This window comes from Gadus chalcogrammus, chromosome 13 (genome assembly GCF_026213295.1).
Source record: "Gadus chalcogrammus isolate NIFS_2021 chromosome 13, NIFS_Gcha_1.0, whole genome shotgun sequence".
NCBI lineage: Eukaryota > Metazoa > Chordata > Actinopteri > Gadiformes > Gadidae > Gadus > Gadus chalcogrammus.
In genome coordinates, this window is record NC_079424.1 from 9210647 (window position 1) to 9235278 (window position 24632).

The 24632-nt window shown below is 43.9% G+C and overlaps 1 protein-coding gene across 1 annotated transcript in view; it reads right to left on the minus strand.

Annotated features, from left to right (window-relative positions):
- Positions 1 to 23775, minus strand: part of ptprt (protein tyrosine phosphatase receptor type T) — a 193648-nt gene extending 169873 nt beyond the window's left edge. Inside the window, exons 1-7 of the mRNA XM_056606519.1 lie at positions 23763 to 23775; positions 22121 to 22246; positions 7657 to 7817; positions 6995 to 7105; positions 3226 to 3307; positions 2995 to 3110; positions 1804 to 1978 (exon numbers count right to left, since the gene is read on the minus strand). Coding sequence (XP_056462494.1) covers positions 1804 to 1978; positions 2995 to 3110; positions 3226 to 3307; positions 6995 to 7105; positions 7657 to 7817; positions 22121 to 22246; positions 23763 to 23775 — 784 coding nt within the window. The remainder of the gene's footprint in view (positions 1 to 1803; positions 1979 to 2994; positions 3111 to 3225; positions 3308 to 6994; positions 7106 to 7656; positions 7818 to 22120; positions 22247 to 23762) is intronic.
- Positions 23776 to 24632: the final 857 nt, after the last annotated feature.

Genomic DNA, 24632 nt, shown 5'->3' on the forward strand with positions numbered 1-24632 from the left:
TTTATATTCGCCGTGTGTGAACTGCGCAAGCCGGCGTGAAACAAAAGACGGCGTCATCAGGCCCTCGCACACCGTTCACACGGCGGCTTGTTGCGGCTGGCGCCCCTCTGAGATACTGAAGCTCAGCAAGCAGAGTAGGCAGACTTCTGTCCCCATGAAAGATACGACAAAAAAGATGACAACAATGCCATGGCCATGCTTTGACTGCTTTGTCCGCGCACTTCAACAACGGCGAATCACGCAGACTATAAATTCCACTTTAGTCAGTGGAAGTTTGGCTAAGGAAGCCACGATGAAGTACAAAAACAGAGAGAGAGGTGAATAGAGTGACATAATGAGACCAGGAAGTGATGGATATGTCAATAAAAAAAATGAGAAATGAGAATTTCGAATGAAGAGAGGATGAAAATGACGTGAAGCGGGTAAGGGACGGATGAGAGAATGAGAGAGGGACCAAGGATAGGGAGAAAGAGAGACAATGAAGAAGACGAAGGGAGAAGGAGAGGAGAATTACAAGGGCTCTTTGTGACTCCTAATCATCACCCACAAGTCTGTTCAGTATTCTACGCTGGACTTTGCCTCCCCCCCCCCCCCTCTCTCTCTGTTAATGAGGAGTAGCCATCGTGCATCACACATCCTTGAATTTCGACACACACACACACACACACACACACACACACACACACACACACACACACACACACACACACACACACACACACACACACACACACACAGCGTAAGAAACAAATGTACATCACACACAACAAACACAAACACACATGCACCATTCCAAACCATGAACACACACAAACCCACACACATACACAGATACAATGAATGCACTTAGACATGCAGCACACAATCACACTCACACACGGTGTGGCCAAATGTGCACACGTTTATACATATTTGCCCAGATATGCAGGCATATCTGATAAGATAGCCAGGCCTATCTAGTAGGATATATTTAGAGGCATTTATTGTTAGACAAACAGGCATATCTCATAAGCCATCAGATGCCACACAGTTCGTTTCAAGCCAGCACTTCATCAGCCAGCACTTTGATTCTCCCCCATTGCTTTTTCTGAAGTTTAAACTATTTTTTAATGTGCTCCGTGCTGAGGTTGCTAGGCTACAGATGAACTCTGACCCCCTTTCAAGAGGAAGTGTCAAGAATAATAACTTTAAGTTTTGTTTTCGCCAATTAAAATAAAACGCTACATGGAGGTGGAGCAGGTTCAGAGAGAGGATGCATGCACCACATAGTTTTTATCCATCAGAAACAAATAGAACCAATAGATCTCCTCCCTGTATCCATCTTTAAGCCTCCAAACCATTCATTAATTCAATGACCTAATGACTCCATCCATCCATCCATCCATCCATCCATCCATCCATCCATCTACCCATCCACCTATCCATTAATCTACCCGACCATCCACCCATTCATTCATTAATCGATGCACCCATCCATTCATTCTTTAGCCCATCCATCCATCCATTTCTTCCTCCATCTGTCTTATCTATTCATCTCACCATCCGTCTATCCAATCCGAGTGCTGATACAGTCCTCCAATCATAACATTCACGGTCAACTGCTTTGGATTAAACAACTGATCAAGCAAATAATTACTAATAATGAAATAGTCCCAAAAGTCAATTATCACAGCGGAGGAGCTGGGGATTGAACAATCAACCCCCCCCCTTAACGCACTAGCACTTAACCTTAACCTTAACACTTAACCTTAACTAGCACTTAACTTAACCCTAGCACTCCTCGGACAATAAAGCTTTGCGTACCTTTGACGATGAGGTCTGCGTAGTTGGAGACGCCGGAGCCTCCGTCCGAGCGGATGACGCAGCGATAGCGGCTCGTGCTGCGCTGCGACGTGTCGCCAACGCTCACCGTGGCCGAGAAGCGGCGGTGGTTCACCACCCGGGTCACCATCAGGGCCGTGTCCCGGCCGTTCCACTGCTGCTCCGGGGCGGGCGAGAGAGGTAGAGAGGCAGGGAGAGAGAGAGAGGGACAGAGAGAGAAAAGAGAGAGAGAGTGCGAGAGAGAAGGAGGGAGGGAGGGACAGACAGACAGGTAGCCAGGTAGAGAGATAGACAGAGTAGTAGGTAGAGAGAGAATGGGAAATAATGAGAGAGATACAGAAAGACAGACAGACAACCAGGTAGGGAGGGGGAGAGAGAGAGAGAGAGAGAGAGAGAGAGAGAGAGAGAGAGAGAGAGAGAGAGAGAGAGAGAGAGAGAGAGAGAGAGAGAGAGAGAAGGAGAGAGAGACAGGTATGGAGATCGATGCAGGTAGAGAGACATCACAGATGAATGAAAGAAACAAGAAACACACCAAAGGGTTTAAGTATTTCACAGAATCCTTTTATTACAATAGCATAAAACCTTGCCACCCTTTCTTTGGGGAATTTAGTGCATACAGTAAAAAGACATAATGTGTCTTTATTTTACAACGCAATGAAAGAACAAGTTTATGGAGCACAAAGCACCAGTGCAATATCTGTGTAATATACGAGATATACGATAGTACATGTACATAATATATGAGAGATACAAATGTATGAAGGTGCTAACACTATATCAAGAACTATATAGAATGCACATAGAGTGTATGTCAGGTGTAATAGTTTATAGTTAATACATATTGTGTATAGTATAGTGTATGAGTCTTAGTACTGTGTGTAACGCTAGTAATCTTTAGTTAATACACACTGTGTAAAGTGTACAGTGTTAGTTATAGCACTGTAGTAGTACTATAGAACTTATTAGTTAAAACACACTGTGTATTGTACAATGTATGAGTCGTAGTACTGCAGTAGTAATGTAGCACTATATAGGTAATACACTCTGCGTATACTATTGTGTATGAATCGTAGTACTGTAGTAGCACTGTAGTAGTACAATAGTTAATGCACACTGTGTACAGTAAAGTGTATGCCCTGGTTGTACTGCGCGTTTTAATACTGTAGCACTGACCTGTAGCCAGAGTTTGTCGTGCTGCGACCACTTCCCCCCTGCGGTGCACTGGAAGCTGGCGTTCTGCCCCACGTTGACCTCCACGTTCTGCAGGCGCAGGAAGTGAGGCGCCTTGCCTGGGACACACACAGGAAGCGCATCAAAGACGCACACATATACACATAGACAGACGCAGACACACACGCGCGAACAAGCACCCAGACACGCACACACACGTATGCTTTGACTTACGACAGGGATGGGCAAGAACTCTGATGTCATCAACGGCGATAAACCCTGGGTGACCCTGGACTGAAACAGCCTCAAAGATGACCTGCGAGAGAGCGAGAGAGAGAGAGAGAGAGAGAGAGAGAGAGAGAGAGAGAGAGAGCGAGAGAGAGAGAGAGAGAGAGAGAGAGAGAGAGAGAGAGCGAGAGAGAGAGAGAGAGTTTATTCATTGTACCCATCCATCATTTAATATGTGTGTACATTTGCGTTAGTGCCATGCACACACGTGCTCACATGTGCGTGTGTATATGATGTGTGTGTGTGTGTGTGTGTGTGTGTGTGTGTGTGTGTGTGTGTGTGTGTGTGTGTGTGTGTGTGTGTGTGTGTGTGTGTGTGTGTGTGTGTGTGTGTGTGTGTGTGTGTGTCCAGTGTTCTGATCTCTGAAGTCGATTTAAAGGACATTACAGAAAGTTAAAAAAAACTGTCCACAGAATGCTGATGCAGGCCTCTGTGTGGATTTTGAGGATTACTTTAATATTGAGTATTCCTCTTTTAATTTAATATACTTTTTAGCACTTAATATATATATTTCAGACACTTAATATACACTTCAAAGGCTTTCAACCTCTTTGGGAGCAAGCCAACAAAGCACTTAGACACTGGACCACATTCTAGTCATATCATTTTCCCAGAGACCCAATATTACTGGAATATGACTTTGTGGTTTAAACTGTAAAAAGTTTAAGTGTAGAGTTCTTGTTGACTCCAGTGTTCTGATTAAATTCCATTACTGCTCCTTTTTCTTTCTTGCTGCTATCCAGCTTCGGTCATCGTCTTCATTTCCCTCTCTCTTTTACCTTCACTCACTGCATTTACTTCTCTCTCTCTCTCTCTCTCTCTCTTTTTCGATCTAAAGTGTCTCTGAAGTCGATTTAAAGGACATTACAGAAAGTTGAAAACTGTATTAAAAAACATACTCAAAAATGTATTTGTGTATGTGTTTCGATTCCAGAGCATCTGGGTTGATGTGATTCAGCCTGCAATATTGAAAACCAACCCTCATTCACTTCCTATAGGTCGCTCCATTCTATTTCTCTCTCTGTCTCTCTCTCTCTCTCTCTCTCTCTCTCTCTCTCTCTCTCTTTCTCTCTTTCTCTCTGTCTCTCTCTCTCTCTCTCTCTCTCTCTCTCTCTCTCTCTCTCTCTCTCTCTCTCTCTCTCTCATTCTTAGTCTGTCAGGGTGTCAGGGTGTGTCGGAGGTGACAGGCGGTCAGGGCTACTGGACCCTGCAACTCACTACTGACCCCACTTAACAGACACACACATACACACTCACATTCACGCACACACACACACACACACACACACACACACACACACACACACACACACACACACACACACACACACACACACACACACACACACACACACACGCTCGCACACACAAATATACACATGCACACACACACACACACACACACACACACACACACACACACACACACACACACACACACACACACACACACACACACACACACACACACACACACACACACACACACACACACGGCACCAAGACACCCAGACCCATATGCTCGGATACATATATACACCCAATCCCCCCCCCCCACACACACACACACACACACACACAGCGCTGTACTTGTCAGGATTTTCAACAGTAAAAGTAAAACAGCAATAGAATGCTAAATACTTCTGGGACAAATCTCCCCTCTGCTAGACCCTTTATGAACAAAACCTTCCCCTCTCCTCATATTCTCCTCTCTCCTCCTGTCCTCTTTTCCTCTCTCCATGACCCTGTGTGAACAACAACTTCTCCTCTGCTCCTATCCTACTCTTCCCTCTCCTCTTTCCTTCTCTCCTTTTCTCCTCTCTCCTAGACCCTGTACGAGCATATATCTTCGCCTTTTTTCCTATCTTCCTCTCCTCTCCTCCTCTCTCCTAGACCCAATATGAGCAATGCCTTCTCTCACTCCTCCTTTCCTCCTCTCAGTTCCCTTTCACTTCCCCTCTCCTCTTTACTCACAACATCTTATCCTCTCCTCCTTGCCGCTCCTCCCGTCTCCTAGACCTCTCCTCTCCTCCTCTACCTCACATACATTCTAAACACGACTACACATGTGGCATACATTCTGAACACCGCTATACTACATGCACACCACACACATCTCAGTGTTCCCTTAAGATCACCAGATGTCTGGGGTTGTGCTTGTATGGATTTGCTTAATTTCGGAGGACGCTATTACCCATAAATTATTCATTCATGCTGAATATTCAAAGGATAACAACATAAAGATGTATTGACACACACACAGTCGCAGATGTACACACACACTTGAAAACACACACAGACACATGTAAAACATGCTAATTTATATCCAAACATATTATGGATTACTTTCTTTTACTTCAGTCACATTAAATTATCTTTATGTCAGAAGAGGTAAATAAATAGTGAGGGTTTAATAAGTTGGCTGCTAGTTTTAAATATTTCATAGAAAATAAATGAAACAAATTATTGGTATCTACAGTTTAAATATCCTCAACGAGTTAGGTGGAAAAAAAATCCTTATCAGTGATGGATTTTAAATAATGAGTCCCACAGTTGTTGATAAACATAAATGCAAAATCGTAGATGCTAGGTGGCAATCCCAGGCGATAAATGCCAGGGCTATACATGGGAGGTGCAAGATAATTTTTCTAGGTGCTATAATCTAGATCCTAGCTGTTAGCTGCTAGATGCTAGGTGCTAGATTCCTGTGCTGTGTTCCAATATCCATACTTCCATGAGTACACTTAAACATAGTACACTATCCACACTCACTAAGTGCGCTGATTTTTAGATGTCAGTGTTGTTCCGAACATATATTCCGTGGTCCACTAACCGGAAATTACGATCGCGACTGCCGCCGCGGCTCCTCCGCCGCAAGAAACATCCCACTTTGAACGGTGAGCTCTTTACGCCTAGCAGCTATAAAAATCTATAAAAGCTATAAAAACTACAAAATGACTAAGGCTAAATATAATTGGACAGTCTATTGCTGGTTTAGGTGGTAGGCTCTTTTTTCTTCGCTCGCTGCGTTCTGCCTTCTGGTGTAGCCTACAAATGTATCTATTTTTGTTTTTCTGTTTCGGATTTAAAAAACCAACAAACAAAACACAAACACAAATGAAATGACGTTTATTTGTTTATTCCTTTTGCCCTTTTTCCGTTTCAAAACCAAATCAGAAAAACCAAAGAACGACTTATCTGATTTGGTTTTAAATCGGAATATTCAAAGAACGAGCCATACACGGATTTTGAAACGATCCACACTTCGCGGTTTGACCGTTTTGAGAACACCATCCGGGTCCTTTCAGGACATTTATTTGGGTCCGATCTTAATTGGAACGCCGTACATGCTTAAAATAAGTATAGTTTGTATGATAGTATGGATATTAGAACACAGCACTGGTGTTAGAGTTAGGCAGAAAGCGGAGATGCGCCTTCTAGTTAGACTAGTAGTTGAAGATGTAAGGCACTAGGTGCAATGCTAGGTGCTAGGTCCTAGGTTTTACATGCTTGACACTAGTTACTAGGTTTTAGATGCAAGGGGCTATATTCTAAGTACAAGATGCTATATGCGAGGCACTAGGAGTTTGGCCAGAAGGTGGAGAAGTAAGCCACTAGGTGCTATATGTTCGGGGCTAGGTTCTAGATGCTACTTGGTATGAGCTAGGTCAGAGAGTGGGGATGTTGGGTACTAGGTGCTATATTCTGTCTGTACCTGGTAGGAGTTTGGCCAGAAGGTGGAGATGGCCAACTCAGCCTTCACCCAGCCCTCGGTGACTGTATCGGACGCATTCCACACCGGGTTTCCCTGGGAACCTCCATTCACCTGCAGGAAGAGAGGAGAACATGAATCAATTATTCTTTAAAGATATGGGAGGCCTTCATTGTAACTTTTGAGTGGCTCTGTATTGTTTGGCTCTGTAAACGAGTGCACAGAAGGTACATTTGTTTACCTGTAAAGCGAGGGCCAAAATAGATTGACACTTTTCTTGTCCCACCCGTATCAAACAACCAATACTACTGAACCTTGCCCTGGACAAACCACACAAAACCTGGACCTTCAAAGTTTCGAAAGTCCAGGATAAATTAGCATGTGACACCCGTAGATACTGCGGCATGAGAGAGACTCTGTCGCGAGCCAATCTAGATTGTGTGCAGTGTCCCTTCTGAAAATATCTGAAATCTCTCATACAAACGTTCCAATCAGTTTGTGCAGAGAAAATATATTTCGCTGCATCGCAATCTCACAGCCATTGAATTGTTCAAATGGCTATTCAAAGAGATTTTTAAAAAGGCTTGTGTCAGCAGGGTCATAGTGAATGCCTCGTGGAACAAGCACATGGAGACTGACGGTGCTAACCAACAGGAGGAGGTTACCTTGATGTAGACGTTGAGCGTCCCTGGGCTGGCTCCGTCCCGACTGGACAGCGAGTACAGGAAGTCGATGCAGTGGGTGTCGTTCTCCTTCAGAGTGGGCATGTAGAGGTGGGCTTTCTGGCCGGAAGCCCGCCCTGACGCATTCACTACCATGAAGGAGCCTTGGGAGGGAGGGAGGGAGGGAGGGAGGGAATTAGAATTTCTGCTCATTATAACATGAACATCAGGTCAGTCAACAATGAGGTCATTGGTGATTCCCCAAAAACCAATATTAATTTCCTCCTTTCTCAAATGGAAAGAGACACCCTCCTTCACCTTGCAATACAACCACAAACCCAGCTTTTGCACAGAACAGGAGAGAAATCTCAAAATAATACAAACAGGCTTGAGAGAGGGAGTGAGGACGAACAGACACAGACAGTGTTTCTTTTCCTTTCTTTGAGGAGCTCATGTCTAGCAAAACGAGTCACTGTGGATAAGTACAAATCCTGTATAGCAAAAACATTGTGGAATATGCTTTGCGTTGTTTATATTATGTATATGTTGTGTTATATGTAGCTTTAGACCCTTTTCAGTCAACATTATGATTACGTCAAAGTGTTAGCTAATGGGAAAATGTGCCATGCAAGTGCCGTCTGCAGTTAAGCTACAGCAGTTTGCTCTAATCTATTCACAATAACAATAGCTCTATAGATCAGGCAGTATTTTGCATAGTACGTTAGTTTGCATGCAAAGTCTAAAATAATCGTACCGTTTTGCTTGTGATCGGATAAGAAAATGACATGATTTCAGGAGCATGGTTGTTCTCCTTGGGCGGTATTCTACCGTATCAGGGTATAATACAATGTCATTGCCAATTTAAGTGTTTATTTGACGGTTTAATGAGGTTATGTTGAGACAGATTCTGGGAGCGAGTCTTTTCTAAGGCTCAATACTGCTACTGTCATTTGAGATAAAGACATGCATGTTGGGAAAAATAATAATATGGAAAATAAAATAAAGTTTATTTGGTGGTCCTTGCAGGACATTTTCAGATAAATGTTTCATACCCTAAATGTTCTACAGATAATACCTTTATCTGGTCTCACGTCGTCTAACGTGACAATGACTATTTTATAATATACATTTTTATGTTTAAATTTAAAGCCAATATAAAGATAACAATAGATAATTATATAATCTGAGGATAATAGTATCAATCCATTTATAGTTTAGTTCAATGTGTTGTCAACATCTATAGTATAGCTCAATGTGTTGTAAACATCAACATTTTGTGTGTGAAATTGTATGGTCTTATAAAACAGGGTAGCTGGCCTACAGCTCTCTGTGAATTCTAGCACACATCAGCTAACCGCTACAGTTAGCTCATTTGGCTATCTTGGTTGTCGTTGTGTTGTCATTTTAATCTGCTCTTTGTTCCGGACTGGAGATGAAGTGGTGGAGTCATCGCGGTGGCTGGCCCCACCGCCGTGGTAAATCTGAGCATCTAAACACAAGAGGGGGCTCTCTTTATGCTCAAAGTGTGCTTTACTCTGTGGTTTAACTGCCCAGGACGGAGCTATTATGGTCTGGAGGAACTCTGGCTTCACGCCACGTCAAAAGAGGGGAGGAGAGAGAAAGAGCTCAGAGTGAGAGATAGAGAGACAGAAGCATACAACATTAGAGAGGGACAAATAAAGGGAGAGAGTATATTGGAAGAGAGGGGGCAAGAGTGAGAGAGCATTTAGGATGAGAGGGAGAGAGAGATGGAAACAATTTCAGCATGAGAGACAGAGAGAGAGAGTGGGGAAATAGGGAGAGATTGAGCGAGAGACAGACGCACACAGAGTGACAGAGACAGAGGGGGGCAAAGAGAAAGAGAGAGAGAGAGAGAGAGACAGCGAGAGGTAAAGAGAGAGAGAAAAGAGTTGGTGAGATCAGTGGAGGATGACTTCACCCTCTTCAATATTTGACACATTTTGGCATGTCTGTTGAATTGTGTTGTGTGTGTATGTAGTAGGGAAACGTGTGTGTATGCGCGCGCGTGTGCGGTGCGTGTGTGTGTTTGATGTGCATGAGATTATGTGTCGTGCCCTGTCTGACAGCTGAGTGTCTCGCTGATATAATAGATAAGAGTTTCTGGATTTAAACATGTGATTACAGTCTGAATAATTACAGGAAAGAAGTCTCCCTGAGGAGGATTGCAAAGACCAGGACAACACTGCTAAGCTCTCTCTCTCTCTCTCTCTCTCTCTCTCTCTCTCTCTCTCTCTTCTCTCTCTCTCTCTCTCTCTCTCTCTCTCTCTCTCTCTCTCTCTCTCTCTCTCTCTCTCTCTCTCTCTCTCTCTCTCTCTCTCTCTCTCTCTCTCTCCCTCCCTCTCCCTCTCACAACAAACACACATATATGCAAACATGTGGTCACACATACCAACAGGTCTACAAACGGACACACGGACACAAGTATACAACACATAGAAAAACACCCTCACAAACACACGCAGATACCCAGACACTCAAATTGAAAATGGTTTCACTTTACTTTTTTCAGACCAAATAGAGCCAATCAACATTGTTCACAATCAAAAGGAGAACTGTGTGTGTGTGTGTGTGTGTGTGTGTGTGTGTGTGTGTGTGTGTGTGTGTGTGTGTGTGTGTGTGTGTGTGTGTGTGTGTGTGTGTGTGTGTGTGTGTGTGTGTGTGTGTGTCAGCGGGTGTTATATTGTAGTAAACTAGTGGTTAAGGTGATTGAGAGAGGTCTACTGTGTGTATTGAATGTATTCAAGTGTATCTGTGTCTATTTACATTGCTTCAATAAAATTGTGTTTCTGTAGCTATGTGTGCAAGTCCATGTGTGTGTGTTGGGGGGGGGGGGGGGGGGGCTGTACGTGTGTTAGTGTGGGTGTTGTAGGGGTGTGCGACTGCGTGGATGAGTGTGTGTTTGTGTTTGTGTGTGGGTGTCTGTGTGTTAAAGTAATCTTGCTTCTGAAAAGCTCTGTTGAAGTGGCCCTGATTACATTTCCTATTCAGAACACCGCCGCCCCCCCTACACACACCAAACACACACACACACACACACACACACACTCACACCATCCTAACGACAAACACAGACCCACACCCACACACAAACACACACACACACACACACACACGCGCATACACACACAAACACAGAGTATGTCCACAGGTCTAATATTACATTTGATCAGAACTTCCCCACTTTCATTCTTTCTTTCTTTCTTTCACCCTTTTCCTCCCTTTGCATTTCCTTTCTTTCTCTTTCGTTTTTTTTTCTTATTTCTTTCCCTCCTGTTTTTATGTATTTTCCAGCCACCTGTGTCTACGTTTTTTATACATGAATGTAAACAACAGGCGGGTTATGGATGCAGTCTTAATGAAACACATTTTTCATCAGGAACACGATATCAATGTGGAGCGCACACATACAATTCACACTAGACACTCTCACACTCACCCGACCACAGACAGTCAGACACCTATTTCACACATTGTTTCACAACTGTGAGGTCAAAATGGGTGGACTATGTTGATGGGGGGAAAAACATGAATCCTTATGATACGTACACAGACACACACACACACAGATGTCAGAAGAACCAGGGCAAGCGGCAGATGTGTCTGTTGATGTCGGCAGTAATTGCGTGTTAACAAAATAATATTACATGCAGCTGCAAAGACTCCAAAATACATGCATTAAATATAGTCCTACATATAGATTAAAACATACCCAACGTTATATACAAACTTGTATACATAAATATTTGTAACGTTGATAATGGATGAAGAACTTATGTGTGTGTGGGTCGTATTTTATTCTCATGCTTTTATTTTCATCTATATGGCACAAATACTGAAACACACACAAACACGCACACACCCAGATTGGTCCTTGGCCCATTTCACACACTTAGTACACACAATCCCCCCTGGGGGACACTCAAGAGCAGGACCCCATATGTTCTGTGTCCTGCATGGGTAATGTCCTCACATGGTAGGATACACACACACACACACACGACCACACACGACCACAAACACACACACACACACACACAATTACACATACAACAACACACGTGCGCATGAACATACATATACACAGACAAAAACACACGCATGTACACACACACACACAGAACACCAACACACACACGCTCACATATTTCATGCCTCAATGCATGAACATCATCTCTCCGTGTGTAGATGCACAACGAGATGCTAAATATATAGCTGCATGAAGAGACACAAACAAAAAAAACACGTAACACACGTGTGAACACACACACACACACACACAAACATGCACACAGACTCACAAGCAGACCCAGATTCACACATGCACAAGCACACACACACTGTCATCCATCATCTCTCTCTCCGCTCTGATTCTCTTCCGTCCATCTGGTTTCTCTTCTGTAGTCTTTTCTCTCTCTCTCTCTCTCTCTCTCTCTCTCTCTCTCTCTCTCTCTCTCTCTCTCTCTCTCTCTCTCTCTCTCTCTCTCTCTCTCTCTCTCTCTCTCTCTCTCTCTCTCTCTCTCTCTCTCTCTCTCTCCCTCCCTTGAGGTGATCTTGTGACAGATCAATAGTACACACACATGCCCTCCCACACACACACACACACACACACACACACACACACACACACACACACACACACACACACACACACACACACACACACACACACACACACACACACACACACACACACACACACACACAGGATGCTGAAACTCCGGTCGCTGCCAACATATGAACCTGAGGACAAACCTTTTATTTATAGAATATTATTGATGAAATATGACAAGGCCGGTTTCGAATCTGGACTAAAAGCACTAGTAATCCATACAAAATAAACTCAACTAACTCTAATTCACGTTTCCTGATTAAAACAACAATGGAGAAACGTTTTAAATACACTGACGGTTTAACCACCGAAACATGGCAGGCTCCTGACAGACACCATGTGCTCCCTAATCTCCCATGGGCCAACACTCCAATCTGCCTCCACATCTCAGCCACTGTGTTTGTGTGTTTGTGTGCGTATGTGTTTGTGTGTGTTTGTGTGCATGCATGCAGGTAAGCGTTTCTGTGCTTATGCTTGTGTTTGTGTGTTAACGTGTGTGTGTGTGTGTGTGTGTGTGTGTGTGCGCGCGTGCGCGTGTGTGTGTGTGTGTGGCAACAGTTTGATTGTTGTGTATTCCAGGTAGGGAGGGTCTCTTGCTGTTTGAACATCACACCACACAGTCTTCTGTCGTCAGGGACGACGGTCGTCATGGCGCCGGCCGCCTGTCCCCTCCCTAACACGGCCTTAACCCTAACACCCACTGATGGAGAAGAGTATATCATGAGGCTGCGTCCTCCAACAGGCGTTCCAGGTCTGCTTTTATACAACGCTTTAGTCCATCCATGCCATGTATCTTTACGTGCCCCCATATATGTCCACATCTAAATGCTAGCCAATTTAAGATGAGCACAATGTTTACTGTGTTTTTTTTTTTTTTTTTCAGTTTTGACTCACCTGACTCAACTGTAGACAAGGATTTTTTTTTTTAACAGATGACAAACAACATCTTTTCCTGTCTCTGAATCCCGTTCGGAGGACTAATTTGCAGTTATAGCTTATCATCCCATACAGCAACATGGCGCTGTGGATAGTGCTAGTGTTAACTGTAGAACTGAACGTGAAGGTCTTAGAACATCCACACACCGACACCAGAGGAACTAGAGACTGGAATGATCTTGCCTGTCAATCACCTCGACGCACACAGCGTTATCACAGCATCACCACAGGTGCACGGATCCAACGCTTCCTCGCATGTGAGGAGGGAGGGAGCTTTTTTTCTTTATTTTCTTGTTTATTTTCAAAATCTTGCTCTCTTCTGTGCTTTTCTACTCGCTTTGTAACGCTCAAATCTTACCGCTGGCAGCTTTAGCACACTCCATTGTTTACGCGGAATACGACTAGCAACTGTACAACAGAGAAGCTGAGGATGGGCTCCAGCAGACACAAGATACAAGGGTTCATTCAAAGCTTGTGTCTGTTAACTGACAATGTGCATATTGAGTTATATTTCTGTGTGTGTGGGGGGGGGGGGGGGGGGGGCTCCCTTGTCTCTCATTAACAGGAACACTGCTTGAGAATAAACTGACTAACCCTGACAATTAGAAAGCTGTCAATCAAACACAAACTCACACACCCCCCGAAATAAACACATTTTCAATGGAGGATTGTAACTCTTGACTGTTGTTTTCAACAATTTTATCTCTTGTGTCATTGATGGTTGGTTTTACAGTATCAACCAAACTTTGAAATAGTTGGTACAGTGTCTATATTGTTTGTATCTCAATTATATTATCCCATTATAACAGCTTGAGGCATGATCACAGGCGCATACATACGCACACACACTGATTATAGTAACATGTTCACAATCAGATGTAAGTACATTGAGCATATTTTAGGCTCTGAGTAACACACAGCCACACCACACACACAGTACAAACACATACACAAACACACACACACCCATCTCCAGGAGGCTAAATCTTTGTAATCCTATCCCGACAGGGAGCTGAGCTGGCTGATCAGGACCATCGATTCTTAGGGAATACCTGATCAATAGTTAATCAATATCGCCGGGATCAATAGCGAAGATTTCACCGAGATAACACACACTCCTTCAGCCTTCCAAAAATATTTACGCAGAGACAAGCACACATATAGACAAACACACGCACACACACACACACACACACACACACACACACACACACACACACACACACACACACACACACACACACACAAACACACACACACACATAGAAACAATCCTTTACCCACACAATTATTCACACACAGAGACAATCTATAGTAAAGTAAAAAATTAATCAATAGTCATGCCTAAGATGTTGGACCCCGATTCGCAGAAGCCCTAGCTACGGGGGTCCCAGGTGAATTTAACTATTGGTCACATCACGGAACAGGGAGACCACTGCCCTGCTCTGTCTCTCTGGGCTCACCTCACCAGACCTTTCTCATCTGTCTCCTGATTGGTGTGTGTGTGTGTGTGTGTGTGTGTGTGTGTGTGTGTGTGTGTGTGTGTGTGTGTGTGTGTGTGTGTGTGTGTGTGTGTGTGTGTGTGTACATGTGTATATTTATGTGTATGCATGTGTGTGTGCGTGCGTGCGTGCGTGCGTGCGTGCGTGCGTGCGTGCGTGCGTGCGTGCGTGCGTGCGTGCGTGTGTGTGAATAGGTGTGCACTTAAGTGCATGTCTATGCTTGTATGCATGAATAAAGAATGATGCATGGCCTTAGTGCTGTCAAGGTGAACAAAGGTAATAAAGATAATTCCCCAAAAAACACATTTATGACCAAAACATATACACACACACACACACACACACACACACACACACACACACACACACACACACACACACACACACACACACACACACACACACACACACACACACACACACACACACACACTAAAGGCATGCACATCTCAATCTCCAAGACTATAAACATCCTTACAGACACACACATGCACAAACCCGTCAGAAGCGGACCCTGTGTGTGTGGCATCGCTTGGTTTATGAGCGCAGGTAATTGTCTCAGTAATGACTTGTTCATTCACACACCTAACCTCAACAAGCACTCCTCTCTCGCTCCTCCTTGCCACGTTAAGCAACTAACTGGTGGGAGAGAGAGAGAGAGAGAGAGAGAGAGAGAGAGAGAGAGAGAGAGAGAGAGAGAGAGAGAGAGAGAGAGAGAGAGAGAGAGAGAGAGAGAGAGAGAAAGGGAGAGATTGAGGCTGAAACTGCAGCTCTAACAACAAAGAGGAACACAATAGACACCCAAAGATACTGACGGACAGACAGGTAGACAGACAGACAGACAGACACGCACACAGTCTTAACCAGCCCACTTCAACCAAGTAGGTTTTCCAGCGAGCGCCGCATGATTGTGACTTCTGATACTTGGGGGATTTCTAATTATCCATAATTATATTAATGACAACCATTCTGTTCAATGTTTAATAACTTAATGTGAGTCTGTGCTGTCGGCAACAGTGGCAGGCAGTAATTATTGGTAATGAAGTGGAGGTGGGCGGCGCGGCTAATTCCCATTGCTAGTGCTATGGGAAGTTAGCGTTCTTGCTAGGCTAACAGAGCGATGCGGTTAGTCAATCAAATCGCTCATGTAGCCTTCTGGCTGTAATTGCTGGCTGAATAAGTGCAGCCATTTCGTGTCCTCAGGCTGGTCGACATCAATGCTTACAGCGACACAAAATGGCTGCCGGAGAGCAGCCACAACCACAGCCTCAGATAAAGCAATTTAAAAACAAAATAACAATACCAATAATAATTATTATTATTATGACTATAATATAATAATATCGTACACTGGGCTCTGATAGAAAATACAATATTACGGTTGAGAATAAATACAAAAATACAGGGAGAACAATTTGGTGGGTCAATAAAACCGTTTAGAAGAAAAATATCCAAGATGTATTCAGTTAACTACCTAATAGCATCAATTTCACAAAAATGTTTAAAACACATTTCACAATGAAAACAGAAACACACAGAAACACACACAAACACAAGCCAAGGACTGCCTGGTAGTTTTTTTGTGATTTTCGTAAGATATGAAGTTTCTAAGAGAATTTTGTCATAATTTTCTATTATCGATAATAAATCCTCTGTTTAAACCCCATTGTGCTGTGTCCCAAAATACTGTCGTGCCTTTTACACAGAGATATCCTCAAGATAACGGCTTTTGTTAGAAACGCACAAACAAACTCTTCTTCGACACAACACACACAAACACATACACACATACAGACACACACATACAGACACAGACACACTTGGAGTGGTGAAAGGAATCTGGCCAGTAACTTAAAGTGAATGGAAACACAATATCTGCTCAGATCAAATCCACCAGCCTGCTGTTTGTGTCTGTCTGCATGTGTGTGTCTCTGTGTGTGTGTGTGTGTGTGTGTGTGTGTGTGTGTGTGTGTGTGTGTGTGTGTGTGTGTGTGTGTGTGTGTGTGTGTGTGTGTGTGTGTGTGTGTGTGTGTGTGTGTGTGAGAGAGTGTGTTTTAGTGTGTGTATGCATGTATGCGTCTTCCTTCCTCCGTTTTAATCATTTGCTCTGCTTCACTTTCCTGACTCTTCAATCAGACGCTTTCTCTGTCTCTCGCTGGTTTCTGGACCTCCTTTTACCCCTCATTATCTCCCCCTCTCCCCCCGTCTCTCGCTCCCTGTCTCTCACACTCTCTCGTTCCATCTCAGCTTTTCTCCCCATCACCCCCCCTCCCCCCCCCCCCCCCACATACACACACACACACACACACACACTTCACTCTCTCTCTCTCTCTGATAAACAAGGTTATTACTCTATGAGGAGATGTTACTTATGAATACCAGGTCTTAAAAAGCCCATTAACTGCTCACAGTGACATGTTGTATGTCTATTATGTGTGTGTGCGTGTGCGTGTGCGTGTGCGTGTGCGTGTGTGTGTGTGTGTGTGTGTGTGTGTGTGTGTGTAGGTAATGTATGTACATATATATACCCTAAGACATGAACAAAGACGTGTGTATATATATATATATATATATATATATATATATATTTATACAATGGGGGACCTAAATCCAGCGATCTGATTGGTTCCCAACTGTTGTATAAAGAGCGTATACATAACTGCTATGACGCCCGATCATTTTGTGAAAGTATCACTCCGCGCCTTGAAGAGGAAACCGTTACAAAGTATCGTAAGAAACTTTATCACACGGAGATTTAGCTTGACCATGGAGGAGGGGATTCACCAGCGGGGAAACATACCCTTCGACCTTAAACTGCTCCATAGGATAAATTGCCGGTGAACCGCTCTATCGGAGCCTTCTCTCGGAGGGACGCTAAAGTGTGTTGCATAGCGACCGTCGAAGCATAGCGGCAGCCAGGAGGGACTACTTTTTTTTATTCTTTAACAAAACGGCTACTTTGACTTTCTTTGTTTCTTTTTAAATGTAGTGTGTCTATGACTTTCGTTTCGCCATAACAGTAACCATTGTATAAAAGCAATAGATCACTTCAGTCAGTGGTATGTGCTCACATTATACCACTGTGAAGGGGGTCGCCGGCCCTCCGCTGCGCGTCGGGGCCGGACAACGCCCAGTGGTATAATGAGCACATACCACAGCCTGGCGGGATCTATTGCTTAAATATATATATATATATATATATATATAGACATGTACATACGTTCACACACTATTTTTATTTTTACTATTTTTACTACCCGAACCCGACGCTGGGTTCAGGTTCCCAAGTACAACCACAAGCTTCCACTATTGGACACTAAAGGTGCGAACACACCAAGCGCGTACCTCGGGTATAGACGCGTATAAAATCGGCAATTTTTCCATAGGGAACCATTGGTTTACGCGCGTATGAGGTGCGTACACGCGTATCATGCGTACCAAGCAATGTGAAGGATGTTTGGTTTGATAGTTATGACGAAGAGTGAACGCTCCATTCACTTGCATGGACAGAGTCTCTGGTTGCTAAGCAACCTCAACGTCTTGGCGGACTATTTCTCTGCCGATCAACACTACGAATGCTGGAAACACACCAGACACACCATGTGAAGTTATTTAACCCGATTATTGTTATTTATATCCGAGATTTATTTAATCAAACCCGATCCAAGCTCTATCATGCACCCAAACACTGCGGCGTTTGGGTTTCCTTCCTCGGACTCCTAAATCCAGCGCAGCCACAGGCGCGTAGCTGCGTACGTAGGACCATTTTTGACACAAAATGGTCAAGCAACATTTTAGCTGCGTATCGCGCGTACATGGTACGCGAGGTACGCGCTTGGTGTGTTCGCACAAGAGGTGCCAGGTACAACCACAGTATTTTACTGGTTATACTGGGAGCTGTCTGTGGTCCTGAATCAGTTACACAGATCTCACCTCCAACAAAAAGTATTAACACAGCTGCAGCCAGCCAGTATGAATGATTTATCATCTGGTACATTCTGTCCCCTCGCCTTTTCATAACTCCTGCCTGTCTGTCTGTCCGTCTCAGCCTGTCTGTGTGCCTGTCTGTCTCTGCCTGTCTCTCTCTCACCGTCTCGCCTCCTCTGTAGACCTCCTGGACTGCCTGTCTCCCTCTCTCTGCCTGCGTGTCTGTCTGGGTACCTGTCTGTCCTATTCCTCAGTCCTCTCTCTCGCGGCCCACCCACCAATCAGCGGGGCCATCCAGACCCTCCGACAAGAGCTCTCCAATCACCGCCGGCAACACCGGGGCGGGCCGGACACGCACGCACACACACACACACACACACACACACACACACACACACACACACACACACACACACACACACACACACACACACACACACACACACACACACACACACACACCACCTCTCTCACATCTTTCTTCGTTCTGCCATCAATAATTGACTTCTGAATTATAGCTTGCTATAGTGCTCCATAAATGGCGGTGTGTGTGTGTGTGTGTGTGTGTGTGTGTGTGTGTGTGTGTGTGTGTGTGTGTGTGTGTGTGTGTGTGTGTGTGTGTGTGTGGTGTGTGTGTGTGTGTGTGTGTTTGTGTGTGTGTATATGTGTGTTTGTGTGTGCGTGTATGTGTGTAAAATAACCTGTTTGACATTAAACACAAAGGGCCATAGAAGAATACCTGAGAATAGTTCGACGACAAGTAACACAACAAGACAAACTGTCCAATAAGTGCAGAGACAAAATACAACATAATACAGAGTATTAAGGAGTCACAGACCGATAGCCGGGATGGGGGAATAAAGATCGATGTGAGAACTGGGATTTAGCTTCTGCAAAAATCGATACGAAAAACATTTAAAAAGCCAGAAACGTCAATCTTATCTTATTTGATGCAAATTAATGCTACCATCCCATAGCGGGCGCTATAGAGCGTGTTCCAATTCAAGTCAATTTGTATCAACTATGTTCTATTTTGTTTGTTGTTTTTGTTGTGATTGGTCTTTTAGATAAAAAAGGCTGACACGGATGGATCTGAAGAACTCAAAGCCTGAAATTGAACCTTTACGTTAAAGCACACAACATATTAAAAAAAATATATCATACCACAATATTTAAAGAATCAGATAGATGTAGTAATATCATCACATTGGGGGCTTACAGTACATACAGATACATATCATAAAGGAGAAGGTATAGTTAGGGCCACTTGCTCTATATCAGGGGTCGGCAACCCTAGGCACGCGTGCCACCACTGGCACGGGGCAGCCTAATCATTGGCACACTTAAAATAAAAAATAAAATATATATATATATAGATTTTTTTTATTATTAAAAAAAATCATAGCGCAATGCGGCAGCATAATCATTAGAACCGATTTTTTTTTTCACTTTATTCTGTTTTGGGCATTTCCTCCCAGTGCAAATATGTTAAAATTAGTTACAGAAAGAAGTGTTCTGAAATGGGATCAATTAATAGTTTTTAAACCTATGTTGTGAGTAATTGAAAAGAAAATATTAAAAATATTGTTGCAAATGGTGTTGTTGCTGTATGCATCGCCTTCACATGGTTTTGCATAGCTGTACATGTCTTAAAGCAATTGATGTGAATGGTTTCAACATTCTCATATATTCTCGTTTGTTACATTTCTCACAGTGCAAATATGTTTTTGAATGAGTTTCAGAAAATGGTGTTTTAAGATGGGACAGATGTTATTATAATATTAATATTAATACATTTAATTTAGAGACGCCTATCAGGACACCCAAGGTCACCTTACAGAGCATATAGTCATCATAAATAAAAGACATTGTGGAAAATAAATAAATAAATAAATAAATAAATAAACATAATAAATAAAAAATAAATAAAACAAAAACAAGACAAAACAAAACAAACAAACAATCAGAACAGTGATCAGTTAGACGTTGTGTGCGAGTTTGAACAGGTGAGTTTTGAGTTGTGACTTGAAGGTTGTAATGGTGTCTGACTGTTTTATGTGTGGGGGGAGGGAGTTTCAGAGCCTGGGTGCTGAACAGCTGAATGACCGGGCACCCATTGTAGTGAGTTGTGATGTGGGGATACATAGTAGTCCAGCAGAGGTTGAGCGGAGGGAGCGGGAGGGAGTGTATTCTTGGAGGAGGTCGCAGAGGTAACTGGGGGCTAGGTTGTGGAGAGCTTTGTAGGTGAGGAGTAGGGTTTTGTATTGGAAGCGGCTTATAATTTGTAAGCCCATGTTGCAAATATAACAACCAAAAAAACATTTAAAATGTTGATGCATGATTGTGGACCATATGATTGTAGTAGAATTCCAGGTCTTCTGGAAATGTTTTTGGTCGCTGTGTCATAATTCAGCTTCATTTTTTGTTGCTTAAGGCACACTCTAACGAGAAAATGTCAAACTGGCACTGCATGTTGAAAAGGTTGCTGACCCCTGCTCTATATGATGCCTACAGGTAGATTATGGACATCAGGGATCGAACTCAGAACTTTTTTCTGCTGGAACACCCAAACCCCTACACCATCCGGCCCAACAATCTGTGTTTTAATGTATTTCTGACATCACTCAGCATAATCTCAGATCTTCTCATTTAACTAAGAAGGGATATGTTCCTAAAATAGTTCATACTCCTTCCTGGTTCTATTGAATAGACATTAATTGGGGACTTCACTGGGCCGAGTAGGTCCAATATTACTACACACGACTAATACTGTGGACAGTGAATCAGTGTTAGTAGTACAGACCAGTACTGATACCCCAGCCCTGGTTGGCAAGGCCATAACTCTTCTTGATGAGAGGGGAAATATTCCCCTGACAACCATCAGCCCCCGACAACCATCACCCGGACGATGGGGAATGATGATGCATGGGAATGATAACCCAGAGACGGAGAGGGCGAGAGAGAGAGAGAGAGGGAGGGAGAGGGAGAGAGAGAGAGAGAGAGAGAGAGAGAGAGAGAGGGGGGGGTTGATAGGGTTTTGGATAGATGGAAGGTCTTATTAGATCTGTGGTTGAGTAGGAAGAGTATGTGGCAGACACTTCCACCTCTGTTTCATATCTTATTGAGATGGATGAATAGATGTTGATGAGAGAGAAAGAGAGAAATAGAAATAGAGAAATGGAGGTAATAATCGTCCTTGACTAGGTGAATGAGATAGCTATATCTACAGAGAGAGAGAGTTTGGTTCCTTTGATTCACCTGCAAATGAACAAGTGAAGACAGTCGGTGAGAGACGGGTAGCCTGCCAGCATCAAAGCAAACCAAACCAGAAAACCAGACAGACCGATGGACAGGCAGCCAACCATCCAATCAGCCGGCCACACAGGTAGCCATCCAGTTAGACAGACAGACAGACAGATAGGTGGACTGACCAGAGAGACGGAGAGACATGGGGAAAGTCAGGCGGACCTACCGGTGGGCAGGGCGGGGTCCATGGTGGGCTTCTCCCAGGTGTTGACCTGTTCCCAGGTGAAGCCGTTGGTTCCCAAGGAGACACTGTAACCACAGCTGCTGTAGTTCTCCTCAAACGAGCAGCCGCCTGTAGAAGGAGACGCAACACAGTTAAACTCTGCAAGACCCAGGATGCTTAAGCCTCGTAGTCCTTCATCCCCGCTCCGGGGCGTCACAGGCCCACCTCTCACACAAGATGATTCAAATATCAGAATATGGGAGGAAAACCATCAGGATCGCTGCATTCAAAGTGCTATTCTCTACGCAGGTGGGAAGTCATTGTATCGTTCACACGCACACACACACACACACACACACACACACACACACACACACACACACACACACACACACACACGCACACACGCTTTTAAAATGTCAGTTCTTATGAATACTTTCCACTCCAGCATAAACTGTTCCACAAGAAGCCATGTTGCATCTGCTAAAGTGATCCCGCGAGGGTTCTCAGACGTGATGGATACATTAAGCCAATTCGAAGTGATTGGCTTAATGTTTTGTGTTTATCTTGGTGCATGGAGCTCTCACGAGGATAGGCCTACGTTGTTATGTACTTTCTCTAATGCTGTTCTTCTTCTTCACGTCGACGCGCTGAGGAAACCCTGACCTACATGCTCTTTCCAGGATTACTGTTTAACCAGGATAATCACCACAGCTGATGTTTGTGAGATAGCCTGCCTTTGATTTCTTACAATTCATGATGCAGTGTTCATACAGAGGGACAGAAGGAGAGCAATCTAATTCAGAGAGACGAAATGGTTCTGCAGACAGACAGGCTTTTCCTCCATGTATGTGTGCAGGTTTGTGAGTGTGTGTGTGTGTGTGTGTGTGTGTGTGTGTGTGTGTGTGTGTGTGTGTGTGTGTGTGTGTGTGTGTGTGTGTGTGTGTGTGTGTGTGTGTGTGTGTGTGTGTGTGTGTGTGGTAGATCCTTGTGGACCCTCACATCATTATTTTGTAGCCTCAACAAAAATCACTGCATTACACACGTAAGCCTGTAGGCACACACACACACACACACACACACACACACACACACACACACACACACACACACACGCATCACACACAAACACACAGTGTTCCATAATTAGAAGTACTCAGACATTTGAACTTCCTTTGAAGTAGAATGTCCTGGACTCTTGTACAGCTTGTTTCTAAACTAATTTATAATATTCGCAACAAAGAGAGGGAGAGGGCAAGATGATAGCATAGAGGGGAGAAGGTGAGGAGAGGAGCAAATGGGAGGGGAGAGAAGACAATAGGATAGAGAAGAGAAGAAACGATGCAAAGAGAAGAGAGGAAAGAAGAGGAAAAGGAAAAGAGGAAAAGAGGAGAAGTGAGGAGAGCGCTTAGATGAGAGGCAAGGATAGGAAAGGAGAAGAAGAGAAGGGAAAGGAGAGGAGAGAGAAGGAGAGAGGAGAGGAGGAGAGGAGCGGAGAGGAGAGAAGATGAAAGAGGAGAGGAGAGTGGAGTGGAGGACGAGAAGAGAGGGGAGGAGAGGAGGACATGACCTTGGACGGACCAAAGTTCACCTAGCTCCCCTCCTTCCATCACTCCTGACAGTCGGGTCATAATACACACGTTACCGTGGAAACCCATGACGTCCCGCTCATATTTCAGAAGACACTTTGATGTGAAAAGTCACCAAACAGTTTCTCTTGTTGCCGCCGTAGTATCACTCTGCCCGGGGCGCGTCCATCGAGAATAAACTCCACAAACATTTAGAGTCTGTGTGTGTGTGTGCGTGTGCGTGTGTGGATGCCCAAGAGTGTGATTTTGATATATGTGCATATTTGTACGCCCACAGGCAAACACTTTTTCTTGCTACCCTGATACTTTGCTATGCATGAGCATAAACACACACACATACACACTCTCACACACACACACACACACACACAAACACACACACACACACACAACATGCACTCCCAATGCACGCCCCTACCCTGACATACATCCCTCCAACGCACAGGCATCGGCCAGTCAGATCAGTGCTATGTTGTGTTTTCATTATAGAAATCATCCTATGGAAGTGCATTGTAGTTGTGTTTGTCTGTCCATCTACGTCAGTGCGTGTTTATGTGTTTGTGTGCGTATGATTGTGTGTGTTCGTTTTTCAGTTTGTGTGTTTGTGCGTCAGTATTTGGTGTGAGCGTGTGCAGGAACAAGACACCAAACAAGCATCATCCCTTCATCTCTGCTAATTAACATCTCTGTAACCAATACAATCAATTATTGATACGCAACCCTGGGCATATTTTGAGACGATGTGAAATACACACACACACACACACACACACACACACACACACACACCACACACACACACACACACACACACACACACACACACACACACACACACACACACACACACACACACACACACACACACACACACACACACACAACCCAGTGGGTAAATCTTGTATGAGAGGATCGATGTGGTTCTG